The sequence below is a fragment of the Parasteatoda tepidariorum genome, chromosome 11, assembly GCF_982258835.1.
Source record: "Parasteatoda tepidariorum strain Cologne lab strain chromosome 11, Ptep-v5.0, whole genome shotgun sequence".
In the NCBI taxonomy this organism is placed as follows: domain Eukaryota; kingdom Metazoa; phylum Arthropoda; class Arachnida; order Araneae; family Theridiidae; genus Parasteatoda; species Parasteatoda tepidariorum.
This window is the reverse complement of record NC_141765.1, coordinates 72,043,605-72,060,632: the sequence shown is the minus strand read 5'-3', so window position 1 is coordinate 72,060,632 and position 17,028 is coordinate 72,043,605. Positions and strand designations below refer to the sequence as shown.

Sequence of the window (17,028 nt, the reverse complement as noted above, 5' to 3'; positions counted from 1 at the left end):
CTTTGTTGCGCTTACCTGAATAATTGCACCCACTTCCACTGTTAACCACTTATACATTTTCGGCCTTTACATAATTAGTATCTAAATTTTATTTAATCGTAAATTGACTTAATGTTAGTCACCCCCCTTTTTGATTTAGCCACACCACAATAGGTCATATATTTTATATTAAAAATAATTACTAAATTAGCAAATACAACTTTTGGCGTTAGTTTGAGCCCCCACTACTAATAATTTAGATAAACCCGACACTGTCCAACGAACCCATTAATTTTTACTTTTCATTTTTTTAATTTTGAATCATTCGTAGAACTTAATTGGATTTTGTCATATAGAACACTATTTTAAGATATTATATAAAATAACATATGTACGATAACCTTTATTATAACTTTTGGGATATATCTTTTTATTTCAGACTTAGACAAAAAGTTAAAAAAATATATGTTACCTCCACAAACGACCAATATCTTTACTTTCATACCAAAATTTTTAAAATATCTCAATTTTTAAGGAAACTTTTTTTAACCTCAATTTGAACGTTAAATTTCGACTGATAATATTGATTGCATAGTATATATAATATTTTAAATAATAACTAAACTAACAAATCCAAACTTTGGCAATAATTTGAGCATCTACTATAATTTCTTAAACTGAAAGTCGAATGGTACAGGCTGCTCTTTTTTGTTGAATGCTTCAAAATATATATATTTTGAAAGATTTAACTCATGTGTACCTTTTGTTACAGATACTTTTTGGATATAAATCAGTTAAAAGGCTCTGAAGCTTCCTTTTAAAATGGTATTATAACATGATTGGGTGCGATTATGAATCAATTAAACTGACTGATCTGGTACTAAATGTGGTCTTTAATGTGTTGTTATTATGTGTTATTCTGGAGAAATTAGACAGCGAAACACGATAACAATTTGAGCTAACATTAGAGGAAAATGAAATACCAGATATCGATAAAAGTTTTTGGAATCCTTATAAAGAAAATGTCAAAATTTAATTGTTTACATCCAATCTAAATTTAAATCTGTTTGATGGAAATCATTTTTAGATGATTCATGAAAATTTTCGAAAAATATTTTTCGCTTCTAAAATTCAATCACATGCATTATATTACTGTGATGAATTGAAATGATCTGAATGAATAAATTTTGTAAAGAAACTGTATAAATAATTCACTTCATTTTAGGCAATGTAAATCGAAATGCATTTGTTTTGAGTGTAAATAAAAATAAATTCCATATTAAATTATTTACTTACCTATTTATCCTCTTTGTGCCGAACTGGCACATAAGGCCTCGAGGCTTTTTCTCCGCACACTCCTGTCTTTGGCCAGGCAACGTGCCCATCCAGTTAACCCTGATCTCAAAACATAATTAAATTTATTTAAACTCTTGCACCATTTTTTTAAATTGAAATTCGTGATAATCACCAGTTATTACATAAATATCCAACGCTAATAAATTTCTAAACTCAAGATACTACTGTTCTTAGGTGTTCCTCCGTACATATAAATCGCTGAAGTTCGTTTCACCCCTCTCAAGAGGAAATAATTTTGTTTCCTTTAACTAATGGGATATTCTATTATTACTATCTAATAACAATTAGAGATAATCTTATTAGATAACGTCTATCAATAATTACTAAAGAATGAGTAAATTTATTAAAGTCCTAAAAAAAACTCTGATGTTAATGGATCAAATTTGACAGTTAAGAGAAAAATTCCGAGTTGTACTGCTAATCATTAAATAAATTTTTAGCGAAATATTGGTCTACTATATGTTGATATTATTAAGATAAATTTTACCTCTAATTTAACGTATTTTAATAATAATTTTAATAAACCAGGTAAATTAGATTTATTAAGGAAGGTCAGGTGTTCTTACTCTTAACATATATTAAATTCTTGTAGAACTGCGTCGTTAAACACGTCACATCATTGCAACAGACATTGTAATAAATAAAATAGAATGAATCACACAAATTCAAATTTCATTTTGAAATGCCCTGTGTGAGCTTTTGAGAAGCGTAAATATTTTTATTGCTGATTCAATCATATCTTGGTTAATTTGTTTAAAAATTTATCTTTATTGCTAATCTTATATTATATAATTCGTAACTTTAAATCATTTTATGGTATTTACACAATGTGTGAAATATATTAGTTATACATAGAAATTTCGACATATCGTTTTTCTCAATTACTAGCGTGTGGTCTGGTATGCAGCACGTTTCCCCTTTTTACAAGGACGTAAAAAAAGGAAGAAAAAAAAAGAAAAAAAAACGATGAATGAATTCTATCAAAAAAATCCAGGTGTTCCTTAATCCCTACTATATATTTTTTGTTATTAAACGGAATATGCTTATTAAAGAAGTTTAACTAATATTTAAACTTGAATGAAACAAAAATTATATATATCGAATCACTAGCGACGAGGTTGGCTTGAAAATCATCAAAACCTGTTTCATTGTCTACTGGAACTTGGAGGAGTTTCTAATAATAGCCTTTGAACTCCTCCGGCAATTAAACATGTTATGATGCTTCCAGTCCCGCCTTACTCGGTAGTGATATTTGAATTGCATGTTTGACATTTTATAGTTTAAATATAAGTTTGAAAGTTTTAATTATAAGTATTTATTTATTTGTTTTCTAATAAGCATGTTGTGGAACTCTTTTTTCCTAAACGAAAGAGCTTTGAAGAACACAACAAGGGTTCACTTCGGGAAACATTGTTGATTCTTTAAAAAAAGTTTACGTCAAAACTTTATAATTACTTAAGCAAAGAGAAAAAAATAATTTCGCACTGTAATTATTAACTTAAATGTCTTTTCGGCTTGATTATCAAGGGGTAATGACTTCTTCTCATAAAGAAAATTATGTTTCAAGTCATCCTCCATCCCTGTAGATTAATGTCTACTAAGATTGTTGAATTAGTGCTTCAAGCTTGATGATCATTTCGACAGAGAACAGAAGGTTCCTAGGTAGCAAATGCTACCTGGAATTCTAGCACTTCGGCTTTATCGAAAAAATGAACAATAATTTCGTTCAATAGTAAAAATATCTAAAAACCTTATTAGAATTGAATAAAAACTGGTTGCATTTATAGTTAGAATGCTTTCCTAATTTTAAATTAACTTTTTTTTAAAGTGTAGTCACGTTATAGATATTAATGCTAAAAATAATGGCTAAGCTTAATCATGTGGTGAGTATGTGTTCAGTGACCTAACATGTGACTTATACTGTTAGAAATTTCTCGGATAAATAGGTTTATTAAGAATTTACTTAATTGTTATTCTACCATATTCAAACAAAATAGTCAAATAACCATAAATTAGATGGTATTCCAGCTTCCTATCTGTGAGAAAAACCTCTCATTAACTGCTTCCACCTTATACGGTTGAACCAACAGAATTTTATCGCACCAACTAGGCACACCTAATGAAGCCACTTAGTTCCTTGCAACTGAGTGCATATCATAGCCTAGAGGACTAAACTATCAATCTCATGACTAACAGAACGGAGGTTCGAATCCCCGTGTTGACACCGCAATATTTCCTCAACTCCATTTTACACATAAAGAGTTTCCAGTATCCTGCACTCCCGAATTTGGGATCCTGGACTATTACTATACTATACTCCAATGCCCAACCTAACATAAAACTTATCTCCAATGTCCAGCTAAATGTCTTCTTTATTACTGTATTGAAACCATGCTAGTTGTAAATGGTTAAAAAAGCGTATAGCTTTGTATTCATGGTTTCATAACCATACTAGTTGTAAACGGTTTCAAAACTGTAATGATTAAAAATGTCCTCTTGATTAACATTTAGGGTTAATTGGAATTATTTCACCGAAATTTTAGAATATCCAACAGTGCGTGGAGATCATTTAGAGAGAGTGTTCCTTAAGTACAATAATATTCTAATAATACGAACTGAAATGAAAATAAAAAAAATAACCAACTAAAGATGTGTCTTCATCACATACATTTATTTCTTTATTTGACATTCACAAGTTAACAGACTTCACATTTGGTCAATTACAGTAGTTCTCAAGATTCATCACATTTATTAACAAATTATGATGTTTTCAAATTTGAATAATTTGACAATAAAGCAAACTATGACAACATAGTATGCATGAATCAGAACAACAACTGTTTTAGGTAAAGAAAATACACATTAATTGATACCCGAAAGATATAAAATGGCTATCTGATAATGTAATATCTGTAACACATTTAAGATGGCATCTTCGATAATGAAACAAAAATGGAAGATAAATAGATAACTATTTAAAAAATAAAATTATAAATCAACTAAAATTAGAAATATATAAAATAATAAGCAAATATAGTAATAAATGAATAAAATAATAAATAAATAAAAATAATAAATAAATAAAATAAAAATAAAACAAATTATAAATGAATCTAACAATAACATACATATTTTGTTTTGAATGTTTGGTCTAAACTTTAAAAAAAAAAAAAAAACAGTTGAAAAATTACAGCAAAAGACTTAATATTGAACAATAAAAAGATGTAAACTTTAAATTAAAAGGTTTTTCTTAAAAAAATAGTATACTGAGTTTAAGTGGAATTGATGCAAGAACTGAAATTTTTAGACAAGTTTTTCCTCATAATTTAACTACTTACAATAAAAAGGGTATCTCAGTGAATTTTTTTAACTTTGAATAAATGTAAATTAAAACAAAATTCTTTTAATCATATATGTATATTAACACTAATATACATAGCAATGTATTTCAAAAAAGTATATTTGCAATAAAATGCAAGTATTTATATATTTTTATAAATTATGAAGTAAATAATAATATAATATTAATGCATAATTGCAATTAGAAATTGATATTGCAATGTCGCTCTGTTTATACATAGCATAGATTTAATTATAGAAGATGAACATATTGCATGTATAAGCTAAATTGGACTTTTTATTGGTAAATTGAACCCTTACTATCTCTAGTAAAAGTTATGCTAATAATATCTTGAAGAACTTTCATAAAAACATATTTCTGATATTAAAAAAGATAATTGATATTAATTTTGATAGTACCTTGAGAATTACTGCATTAAAAGCACCAAGTAAAAATTTGAAATAGTTTCTGCGTTTATTGTAATGAACACTTAGAGGGAAATTCAAAACTTACAAGTATAGCACTGCGACAAGGAAAAGATGTTTTTATCTTTTTAAATTTTTAGGTAGAAACATAACGAATATATATGCACAGATTTCACATAATCTACTTTATTCATATAATTGAGACACACTTTTTCTTTTATTTATTCTACATAATGTGGACTATACACACATAATTCACTTGTGATGGCTTTTGACATTTATTATATATTTACAATAATAATAATTAATGGATATTTTGATACACATAATTTAATGTTAGCAGCAAACTTAACATAATTATCTTTATTTAATTTTTCATAACAAAGAAAAGGAAAAAATATAGAAAATATTAATTTACAGTTATTGAAAAAATTATTTTCAATTAATGCTTCGTTTTAAATAAATGTCAGCTGCAAAATAAGTTATTGGTTTACAAATATGAAACGTAATTTATACTTTCGTTTTTATTGACAGTTTATACTAAAGACTGTTGCAGAAAAAGTGAAATATTAAGGTAAGTGAAAAAAAATTTATTTTGATTGCAAAAAATTTCAATTGATTAGATAGCAAACGATTTTTAAAAAAAAAAAAAAAAAAAATGAAACTATGTAGTAAAATGAAAATTAACAAGTTAAATATTTTAAATTTGTTATAGCTCTACTATAATTTTAAAAAAAATTATCATAAGTTACAGATAATTGTTAAACTCGCCTTCCTAGTAAAGTGATTACACGTTATAAAATTTATTTGTATTTAATTCATTAAATAACTAATTTATTAATTAAAACTTAGTTCAATATTGATGAACGTTGATAAATTTAATAGCCTTTTTTAATTTCATTTTTTCATAGAAAAGCCAAAAAAATTATCATTGAAAATAATAATAGATTTCTACTAAAATGGTTGGATATTATGGCAATTATGTGGTTATAGATGTAGAGTATAAATTAATTATACATATTTTTTAAGATTTGTAAGATAAAATGTCATATATGAGACATCATACAAATGTGTTTTATAAAAAATAATCAAATCTTAAACTGAATCCCATTTGTTCGTATCAAGAAATCTATATTTTCATGAACATCGGTTTGGCAGTCAAATATAATCATTACATGAAGCAAGTTTTTATTATTCGACTTACTAAAAGACTATTTAGTTTTGCCTCATAAAGTTTGAATAATTTCAAAAGTATAAAAACTGCATTTTAGGCATGTTTCATTAAAAGTAAAAGTAAATAAGTTCCAAGTAATTTATACACAGACTAATTATATATTATTATACAATAATTTATACACACAACAGACTCGAATAAAACAACAAAAATAAGCTCAAGTATAAAAGTAATAAGTTAAGCATATCAGAAAACAGTTAAAATACAATACTGAACAATTTATAAGTATGATAAAAATTATTCTACTTTGAAATTACTTAAGAATAGCAGAGAATAATTTAAGTATAGAAGGGATTAATAATTAAAAGAAACTAACTTAAGTATAAAATAACTTAAATAACAAAGAAACACGTAAGGCAAAACAGAAAATAAATTATGCAAAACAATAAATAACTTAGACATAAAAAAAATAACTTAGACCCAATAAGAAATAACGAAAACAATATAGCTTAAACCTAAGAATAAATAACATAATTAACAGGCTATGAGTTAGATTTAACAAGACACAATTTGAGTGCTAAAAAATATGTAAACTGTAGGCTATAACTGAAACTGAACATAACTGATGGAAATATTATGGAGCATAAATTAAATCAAAGAAAAATAATTTAAGAATTTTCCACTATTTGGAAAAATGAGGACTTTGAATTAATTAAATTTCTTTAATCTATTATTACCTTTTAAATTTTTAACGCTTTCTTATCAAACGAAAAATATTTGAAACAAATATTTTATATTGTTAACTTTCAAAACATTGAAATTGTTATGTAATATCTAGCCAAAGACAAACATTAATAAAAATGTAACAACATTTGCAAACTTAACGTCAAAGAAATCTTTAACACATAGGCTTCTAAGAAATTTTAATTAAATCGAAGGCACTGTATCATTTTTATAATAATAATTTGCAAGCAGTCAAAATGATGTAAAAATTTACTAATTTCAAGTTTGTATATGGTACAAATTTTTGATATTATAAATCATTTCTCTATTCAATACATTGTAAAACAGTGGTTTGAAATATCTAGAATATCTATTCTATAAATACGTTAGTCATAAAATTATGTTTTTTCATAATAAAAATTTTAAATCATTCAAAATTACTTACTATAGAAATAAATAATTATAATCATTCGGTAATTATTTTATGAAATTAAATTTTTATTAAACTGATGCTATTAAATAATATTAGAATTTTTGTCTTTATAGCATATTTATTATAAAATAATTTAGCATTCAAAAGTTTTTTATGAAAAGAAATGTTGCTATAAAATAGTAATTGAGATTATTTTTAAATGAAATCGACAATTTAAAAATTTTGAAATTAAAATTTTCAAAATCAGAGTTTTTTTTCATGTTCTACAGCTATTATAATTTTTTAGCAATAGAAAATTTTATTGTAGAGCAAATAATACTAGTCTAGAATACGAAAAGATAAAATATACTTATTACAACATTTTAAAACATACCATGAACAGTTAATCCTGTATTATTGTGTGTTTTAAAATATTGCACTAAATATATTTCACAGACAATTTTAATCAGAATCAATGAGCAACACTATTTTTTAATAGACCTAAGTCAACATTATTTCATTAGAAGTTCGTTAAGAGTTTAATTACATATTTCAGAGAAAACTACACTTACATAAATATAAACTATGAAAAACATCAAGAACGAATTAAATATAGGTAAAAACGCGAAATCGAGAAAAATCAGTATAATATTAGTATACATATTAAACAATACAAATATTATTTCTTAAATACATTTTGTAACCACTTGTAATGAAATAAATGGATTATTAATTCATACCTAAAGAATAAATTAAACAAAACGATTAAAAATTTTGATAATAAAATGTATAAATATATTTAATGATAATTTTTTGTATAGTTTCACTTAATATACATAATTATAGCTTCATTAAATATAAAGCTTGACTAAAAAAGTAACTATGTTACCTAAATTCACATAAAAGCTTTAAATTTGCATTTAAGTAAAAATATATCGTAGATATTAATAATTAGTTTAGTAAGCGTCTTTCTGTTACAAATGCAAAGTATTTATTTTTTTAATTGAAGAAAATTTTTTTCGATTTTAATTACATAAATTAAAGATGAAATTTTCTAATTAAAGTTTTTACAATAAATTTATGATTAATTTCTGTTTTATAACGCTACAATAACATGCCATTATTACGCATTTTTGTAATCAAATACATGAAATCATTTTTATTTCGGTACAATAAATTAGAGAAAATATATAAGTATTCAAATGTGTATTTTTTATTTCCTTTCAATAATATTACGAATAAGCATTATTACAATTTTGTCCAACACAGCTACAATAACATTTCAATATTTGAAATCAATAATTTTTAATCAATTTATATTTCATAAAATAAAAGACAGTATTGAAAATTTTCATATTTTTTATAATTTATGACTTCCCTATTTTGTTCGGCTGTGGTAAGATGCACGACGAGTTCGTTTCGACGCGGGCTTGTCAATGTGCTGTGAAAGCTACATCGAGTCATTTCGACGCGGACTTGTCAATGTGCTGTGAAAGCTACATCGAGTCATTTCGACTCAGACATGTCAGTGTGCTGTGAAGGCGCCATTGAGTCATTTTGAAGCAACGATGACGAGTAACGCGGACATGTCAGTGCTGTGAAAGTAAAATTTAGTTATTTCGATGTAGGGTGACGAGTTCATTCGGACGCGGGCATGTTAGCGTGCTATGATAGCGTAATTGAGTTATTTTTAGTCATAAAGACATTTCGATTTAGTCATGTCAGTGAATATGAAAGCGGATTTCATATCCAATCAGTCTTTTAAGTTTTAGTCCTTCGTGCTTCTTCTCAACCAAGCCGTACTTCAGTTTTTGCTAATTAAGTAGAATCATAATTTTGTCTCACAACGCTGCAATATACGCCTTAGCAAAAAGCCAACAAGCAAACATCAAGAGACACATTCATTTTCGACCAGGGGTGGCGTCAGTAGTACTCTGACAGGTGGGTACGTTTAAGATTTATATATTCGTTTCGTTTTTCGATGAAAATAGTTTATTTTCCTTCATTTAGTTTTCTCGATGAGAGAGCGCAAATTTCATGTACCCCCTTTGAAATGGCTGGCGCCACCTCTGTATACGACAAAAGTTTCTAAACATGAACATATAGATGGATAGGAAAGTTATACTATATTATATTTTTATTGTTTCAGTCACTCACTATTAAATAGAAACATCATATCCATTTTCCTAATAAGAATCTTTATTAAAACCTCCTGCTGATATTGGTTAGAGGCAGTTTTATGTCCTGCCTATTTCATTAAATCTCGCTAAATTAATTATAATTTAATTCTTCCTGAACTCAATTTTGAATTATTTTCAAAAGGCAACTAAGAATTTATACTGGAAATTAAAATTAATGAGCAATATTTCATAGAAAATGAGCATTTATTAGCACGCTAAAAATGGATGTCCATTTAAAAGAGATCTGACTTTAGGCATCATTCCTGAACTTGATGGCGCCACTGCTATAATCCATTTGTGATGATCGCTGCCAGCTCATCTTATTGCTATGTCATGTACCTGAAGTCACATTTCGTGAAAATGGTGCTTTGCACAAGGAAGGTAAATAAATCAATTTCTTAACATGCAAATTTGCATTATTCATACAAATAAACTAAAAATATTCACATGTATTATCAACAATTTTATTTTTTGCTGTTTTCTAAGTAAAGTCAAAACCCTACTTTGAGAATAACATGCATTATTCATGATTTATCTAATTTCAGTTTATTCTAATTAGTTTTTTATTTTTAATGCATCCATTTGCAAATATGTTTTTATATTTCATGTCTGAAGCTATTACAAAAAATTCTACGATGTCAAAATGAGAGCAATGGTTTTATGAGTATGGGTTTCTTAGTACCAAATACAATATCCACAAAATGGAATTTTGGTACAAAAACTAAAGTAATTTTTATCATTCTACTGAAAAATACTAATGATTTCTTAAAAAAATTATTTTCGTGCATTTATTCCTTCTATTTACTATGTATATGTAAATCTTCCGTTAAGTTAAAAATGACAGGGTTCCATGTTTTATGAACTATTATAATTAATAAAATAATTTTCCGTATTAAACAGAATTTAATCAAAACCTGTCTATTTATGCTCGATAAAAAGAAAGTTTTTAGAAACACTATGAAAACTTGTACGAGGGTGAGAGTACTTTTTTAATTTAATTTTTCTTCATCGATACTTTTAATTTTTTAAACATTCTCTACATTCAGAGAAAGAAAGGACAAAAGTATATTATAATCGCCTAAACAATATTTATTTAAGAATAATCTATTCAAATGGCGATTTTCCCTGACTTCATAAAAATAGTCAAGTAGTTTCGTCATTGTTTCGTTTACTTTCGATCTCGAGTTTCTTTGAATGCAGTTGAACGATTACCATTTTAAAACTAAATTTTATTTAATATTTTTTTTGGAATAGATTTTGATCGGAATGCGTATCACCATCAGCAAGTAGGTTTTTAGGTTTCATATAGTATTTCTTCATTTTTATATACTAAACCAAAATAGACAGGCAAAATTTGACTTTAATAGAGAATAATCCGTTACATGTCTCCAAAGATACCGGCGAAGGTTTTTCGTAAATTACGCATTGTATCTTCGCTGTCTTCAGGGCCCTTCTCCGATTTCTCTGTGTCAGTTTGCGATTCCCTTCTAAATATGGAGGCTCCGGTTGTAGGTCTGGTGGGCTGACCACTAGGAGGTGCAGCAGCAGCTGCTGCTGCAATTTCAGAAGCTGAAGTTTGCGATCCTCTACGCGGTGGAGGTGGAAGGCCAGGAGGTGGTGCAGCTGGGGGTGGACCAGGAGGCGGTCCACTGGGTGGACCGCGAGCGGCCTCTTGACGTTGAGGTACAGGTGGCGGAGCGCCAGCAGGCTGTGAGAAATATTAATATGCTTAAACATATTTGTAAGATCAAACTTGAAATACAGGAATTGAAAGTGACTCTTAAAAAATGTTTATACTGGTTATTCCGTAACTACCACGCTTGCCAAAAATGGAGTAAAAGCTATATACAATAGGTACTCATAGATGAACTGAAGTAATTGAAGGAATACTAACTGAAGGAATACTAACTGAACTTCAATTTCCCTTATCTGACAGATACTCTGAAGCTTAGAAGGGGATTTCATAACCAGAGAAGAATTTTGAGCACTGGTGTAAACCTTTAAACATTCTCAAACCGTTTGCCTGGTGTAATTTACTGTTGGGCGACATTGTTTGGCTCCAAGTGCCTATTCATCTAACAGTGTTTTTCGGAGCTCTTTCGCCAAGAAAAATAAAAAAGTCACAGTTTAAGTATTTTACACTTCGGGCAAAACTGCAATTTAAAACAGCATATACCATCTTTCAGTACAGAATTATCAATTTTTTAGAACGGAAAAATAAGTTAAATATTTCATAAGTTATTCAATCTTTTTTTTAAAATAGCCAACTTGACGAGATTTTTCTACCTAGATGAAATTAATCGAAATCAATGAATAATTCTCATTTTATTCTGATTCTTCAGTCCAAATAAAACATCACAGTGGAAACTTTTTAAATATTGAAAAATTGGATCACAAGCGCTTCCCCTTTTCAAAAACTATCGCTTTTCTCTATTGACGTTTTTCACAATTTTCAGTCGTAGCATAGAGGGCGCTGGATAAAGATAATTTGAACTCGACATATCAGTCATAAATACATACTTACATCAGGTATGAAAATAGTATACTATTCAGAAGACAAACAACGTTATTTTATATGACACGACGGAACTTTCGAAAAATAAAATTCCTTAATATAATACATCAGGTATAAAAATAGTATACTATTTAGAAGACAAACAGCGTTATTTCATATGACACGACGGAATCTTCGAAAAATGAAATTCCTTAATATAATACATCAGGTATGAAAATAGTATACTATTTAGAAGACAAACAGCGTTATTTCATATGACACGACGGAACCTTCGAAAAATAAAATTCCTTAATATAATATATCAGGTATGAAAATAGTATACTATTTAGAAGACAAACAGCGTTATTTCATATGACACGACGGAACCTTCGAAAAATGAAATTCCTTAATATAATACATCAGGTATGAAAATAGTATACTATTTAGAAGACAAACAGCGTTATTTCATATGACACGACGGAACCTTCGAAAAATAAAATTCCTTAATATAATATATCAGGTATGAAAATAGTAGGGGAGAGTGGGGTCAATTGTAACAGGGTACGATTGTAACAGAGCAAAAATTTCGAGTGTCGGGTTCTAGATTTGTTTCCTAGGTGGCGCACAAGGTGTATTTAATAAATCTACATGTACACCCCTGATGGCAATCATTTTTACGTACTTTTGAAAGAGTTAGATCACAAAAGATATTTTCACGCCACGCAAGTACTTTTTTTGGTATTAGAATATTATATTGTAACAAAGTAATTTTGTTTAAACAAATAAAAATTAGTAACCGAATATGTAAGTGGACACCTTAATTAACATTTCAATAAAAAAAAGATTAGTTTTGCTAATTAACTAGCATTGTTTTTAACAAATGAAGCTGAAATGGCGTCTTGGGGACAATTGTAACAATAAGTAAAGGGACGATTGTAACAGCTGAAAATAAATAATCTTATGTTTACAAACCATTACTTAAATCCTTAAGAACCACCAATAGTTTCCTATATCATTTATATTATGTTGCATGTGCACTATTTTATTTGTCACCTTTCACAGCATAAATTAAAATTTTTAACCCCTTAAAGTTAAAAGTTTAACCCTTTAGGTCTCAGCTCATTATTATTTTTACTCCTAAAATATCACTACTATTTTGATGAATAAAGAAATATATCACAACTATGATACTATGTATAATTAACTATGTTTTAGTTGAATTTATGAACTGTTACAATTGACCCCGTAAGTGGGGACAATTGTAACAATTGCGCGACTGTCAAAAATTGTTAATAACTAATATAATAACATTTGAAATTAGGTATTTATTTTTTTTTCTAGTAGAGGATAGTCTACTTTACTCGTCTGTCAATTAATACTAATAATATATTGGATTTTTTGTTAGTTAAAAATAGTTAAGTAAAAAATGTTACAATTGACCCCACTCTCCCCTATACTATTCAGAAGACAAACAGCGTTATTTCATATAACACGACGGAACCTTCGAAAAATAAAATTCCTTAATATAATATATCAGGTATGAAAATAGTATACTATTCAGAAGACAAACAGCGTTATTTCATATGACACGACGGAACCTTCGAAAAATAAAATTCCTTAATATAATACATCAGGTATGAAAATAGTATACTATTCAGAAGACAAACAGCGTCATTTCATATGACACGACGGAACCTTCGAAAAATAAAATTCCTTAATATACTAATTTTCTTTTGCACTGATTCTCTAATCAAATTTGTTATTAAAAACAAGAAAAAATTCCTTATTTTTTTCATACAGGCCACTACTTCTTGGTAAATATTATTGAGCTTTCGTCGGGTTGAACATCATTCCTCATTTGCAATTGGTATCATCATCATATACGTACAGTCGGCAAAAAAAAAAAGATATCACCCTGAATAACTTTCGTTCTAATGATCGGATTTTCACGAACTAAGTGTTAATCTTAATGGTTCCTGGGGGTGACCTCAAATATGCTAATTAATTACTGCTAACTATTAATTAAGTTACGAAATCAAACACAAAAACGTACTTTCTCTGAATAAACATATATTTTTTCTTACATATTTGGATTCTTAACCTTCAAAATATAGGGGGTAGCCGCAATCTGGGAAATATGGTCCTCATAGTTTGGTCAGGAGAGCGATCCAAAGTTCGTACCCCTTAATGTTAATTTCACTTTTTACGTTTTTAGTCATATTTTAAAAACTAATAAAGCAATTCGAAGAAAATTTCACCCAGTCATAAAACTCATTTACCCAAAGATAATGTCACGAAAAAAATAATTTTTAATAATTGTTAATTATTTTTTATTATTTAATTAAATTAAGGATGAAAAATTTTTGAATTATAAGGTATGAATTTTTTTATACCATATTAATCTACATATTTTTCAATTGAAAAATCTAAAGTTTCAACTGTTTTTATTTATTGGAAGCTGAGAAAAATTAAAATGAATTATTTTTAAAAAAATAATTTGGCGACAATGAAGAAATGATTAAATGGAGCGATTAATATTAAAATGTGATAAACTTGCGAGGAACTTGACTTCGCGCGCTTAGCATAAAATTTCATTCATATTTTTTTCGCTAATAATCGTTTGCTTATCCTTTCATTTTTATTTTTTTAAGCTATAAAATACGATGTTTCTTCTTTAGTCGTCTAAAATTCTATTTGCAATTTAGTAAAGAAATTTGAATAAAACATTTTATTGAATAAAATACATTTTATTCAGAGAATGTGGAGTTTTATAAAAGCATGCTTCTGATAGAATATGATTATACAACAGATTGTGCTTCTTTAATGTGATTTTTGTAAATTTTTTTTTCTCAATAACTGATAAAATTTCAATAATATACATACGAATGAATAAATTTGGAATAAAATATTCATCAATTTCTTGAATATATATTTTATAAATATTAATAAAAATACGCAGTCAACATTTTTAAGCATCTCTCACAACATCGCAAATTTCTCAAAATCTTATAGGGTAAACTAACCAGTGAAGGAATACTTAAGCTTAGCTTGTCTTTAAAAAAAAATCATAAAAATTTCAAAATTTGTAATTTTAGCTAAATGACGTTTTTGTTATTAAATGCATGTCGACATATTTGTTATTAAATGCAAATTATGTAAAAAAAATTTAGATAACTTACATAATATTGTTTTAAGCTTTTGGTGGTTTAAATAATAAGTAGTAAGATAACCAAGTGAAGGAACAGTTCTTAAATTGAATAAACACTAAATTTTCCAGTGAATGAACACTTAATTTTGAGAATGTTTGATGCTCGTTAGGAATCCTTAGGCCACACAGATATCCGTCGCCCTGTAGATGCCTGAATTGACTGATGTTAACACAGGCGGGCATTAGGAAAAAAAAATCTTTTAAGTTTTCGTGCCCCCATTTCAGTATCTTAAGGGCCTTACGAGCTCTGTTTAAAAAGAGAGTATCATATCAGATATATATATATATATATATATATATGTAACATAAAAAGCTTCAATTAATCTTTTTATGTTAGTTTCTTTGCTATAAAACTTCATCCTAATTAATTATTCTAAACGAAATACTTTCTCACACTTTTAAAAACCACATCCTGTTCTTAAATCTATTTTTGGCTCAAGTATGCATTTAATTAAGAGCAGGACATTTTTCCCTTTGCTCTTGTGTGGGAAACGTTCGATCTATTTCATAAACCAATAGCAACTACTAAGAGTTCCCTCTTTCCCTAAATTAAGACATATTACGGATTTTACTTTGCAAGATTTTCCCTAACATATAACCAAGGAGCGCAACTTTTCATGTGCACTTTCACTCATTATCATGACTGCTCTTGTCTAATAATTAATAAATAAATTTTGTACCCTCCTTCCCGACCTATGACCTGTTTTAATCCTTCCACTCGGCAACGACGTTATATATATATATATATATATATATATATATATATATATATATATATATATATATATATATATATATATATATATATATATATATATATATATATATATATATATATATATATATATATATATATATATAACAAAAATAATCATAGTAGCAGTATTTGGTGGTAAATGTAGCTTATCGTAATTGAAGAATATGCTGTGCGACATTTTATGGTGAATTTGCGAACGTAAGTTTCAGAATGTATCGAAACATGTGGATGCTATTTGCTAATCATCTTTATCCAAAGAAAACCATGTAACGTAAATATCTAGCAAAATGAAGCAATTTTTTAAACAATGAATCATACAATATGCAACATATTATTTCTATATCTTATTCTTAAACATAACATATTTCAATGTTTTTAAAATGCCACTAAACATTCAGCAATTCATTGAGTTATAGAAAAAAGAAATCGTAAATTACAGAAAACCTTGTGAATGTGCATTAGAATTACTATACAATCTACATTTTATTTTTCATGCACTTTTTTTTCCTTCAAACTTTCATGCCTAGAAGACTCGATTAAAGCTGTAAAAATCATTATCCCTAAAATTTTGTATATAGCTATTATAAGTTATGTTAATTTGATTTTAGTATGAAATCCTCGAATAAACATAGCAAAAATAGCATAATCTAAATAATATCAGATAAAAAGTTCATGTATTTAAATTCTGAAAACTTATAAATCGATTCAAATTTTCTTTTCAAAAGAGATTAAAATAATTTTTTATTTTATTTATTTTTTTTTTTTTTTTTTGCTTTTTGGACATAAATGAACTTAAAAATTGTCTATTGCCTAGAAACTTCGAGGTGTTTTCTATTAACTATTAATTAAACCTCTCAGAGCAATCACAAAACATTATTTCAATTTTTTTACAGTCAGAAATTGGTTGCCTAGCAACCTAGTAAAATTAAGCGTTTCTCTTTTGAATCAGTCAAGGGTTATCTTAAAATATTTATTTGCGC

General features: G+C 27.3%; 1 protein-coding gene across 1 annotated transcript in view; it reads right to left on the bottom strand.

Annotated features, from left to right (window-relative positions):
- Nucleotides 1–9,120: 9,120 nt before the first annotated feature.
- The window catches only part of Syn (synapsin), a 305,997-nt gene continuing 298,089 nt past the window's right edge, over nucleotides 9,121–17,028 (bottom strand). The window contains exon 14 of the mRNA XM_071187941.2: nucleotides 9,121–11,297. Coding sequence (XP_071044042.1) covers nucleotides 10,968–11,297 — 330 coding nt within the window. The 3' untranslated portion in view covers nucleotides 9,121–10,967. The remainder of the gene's footprint in view (nucleotides 11,298–17,028) is intronic.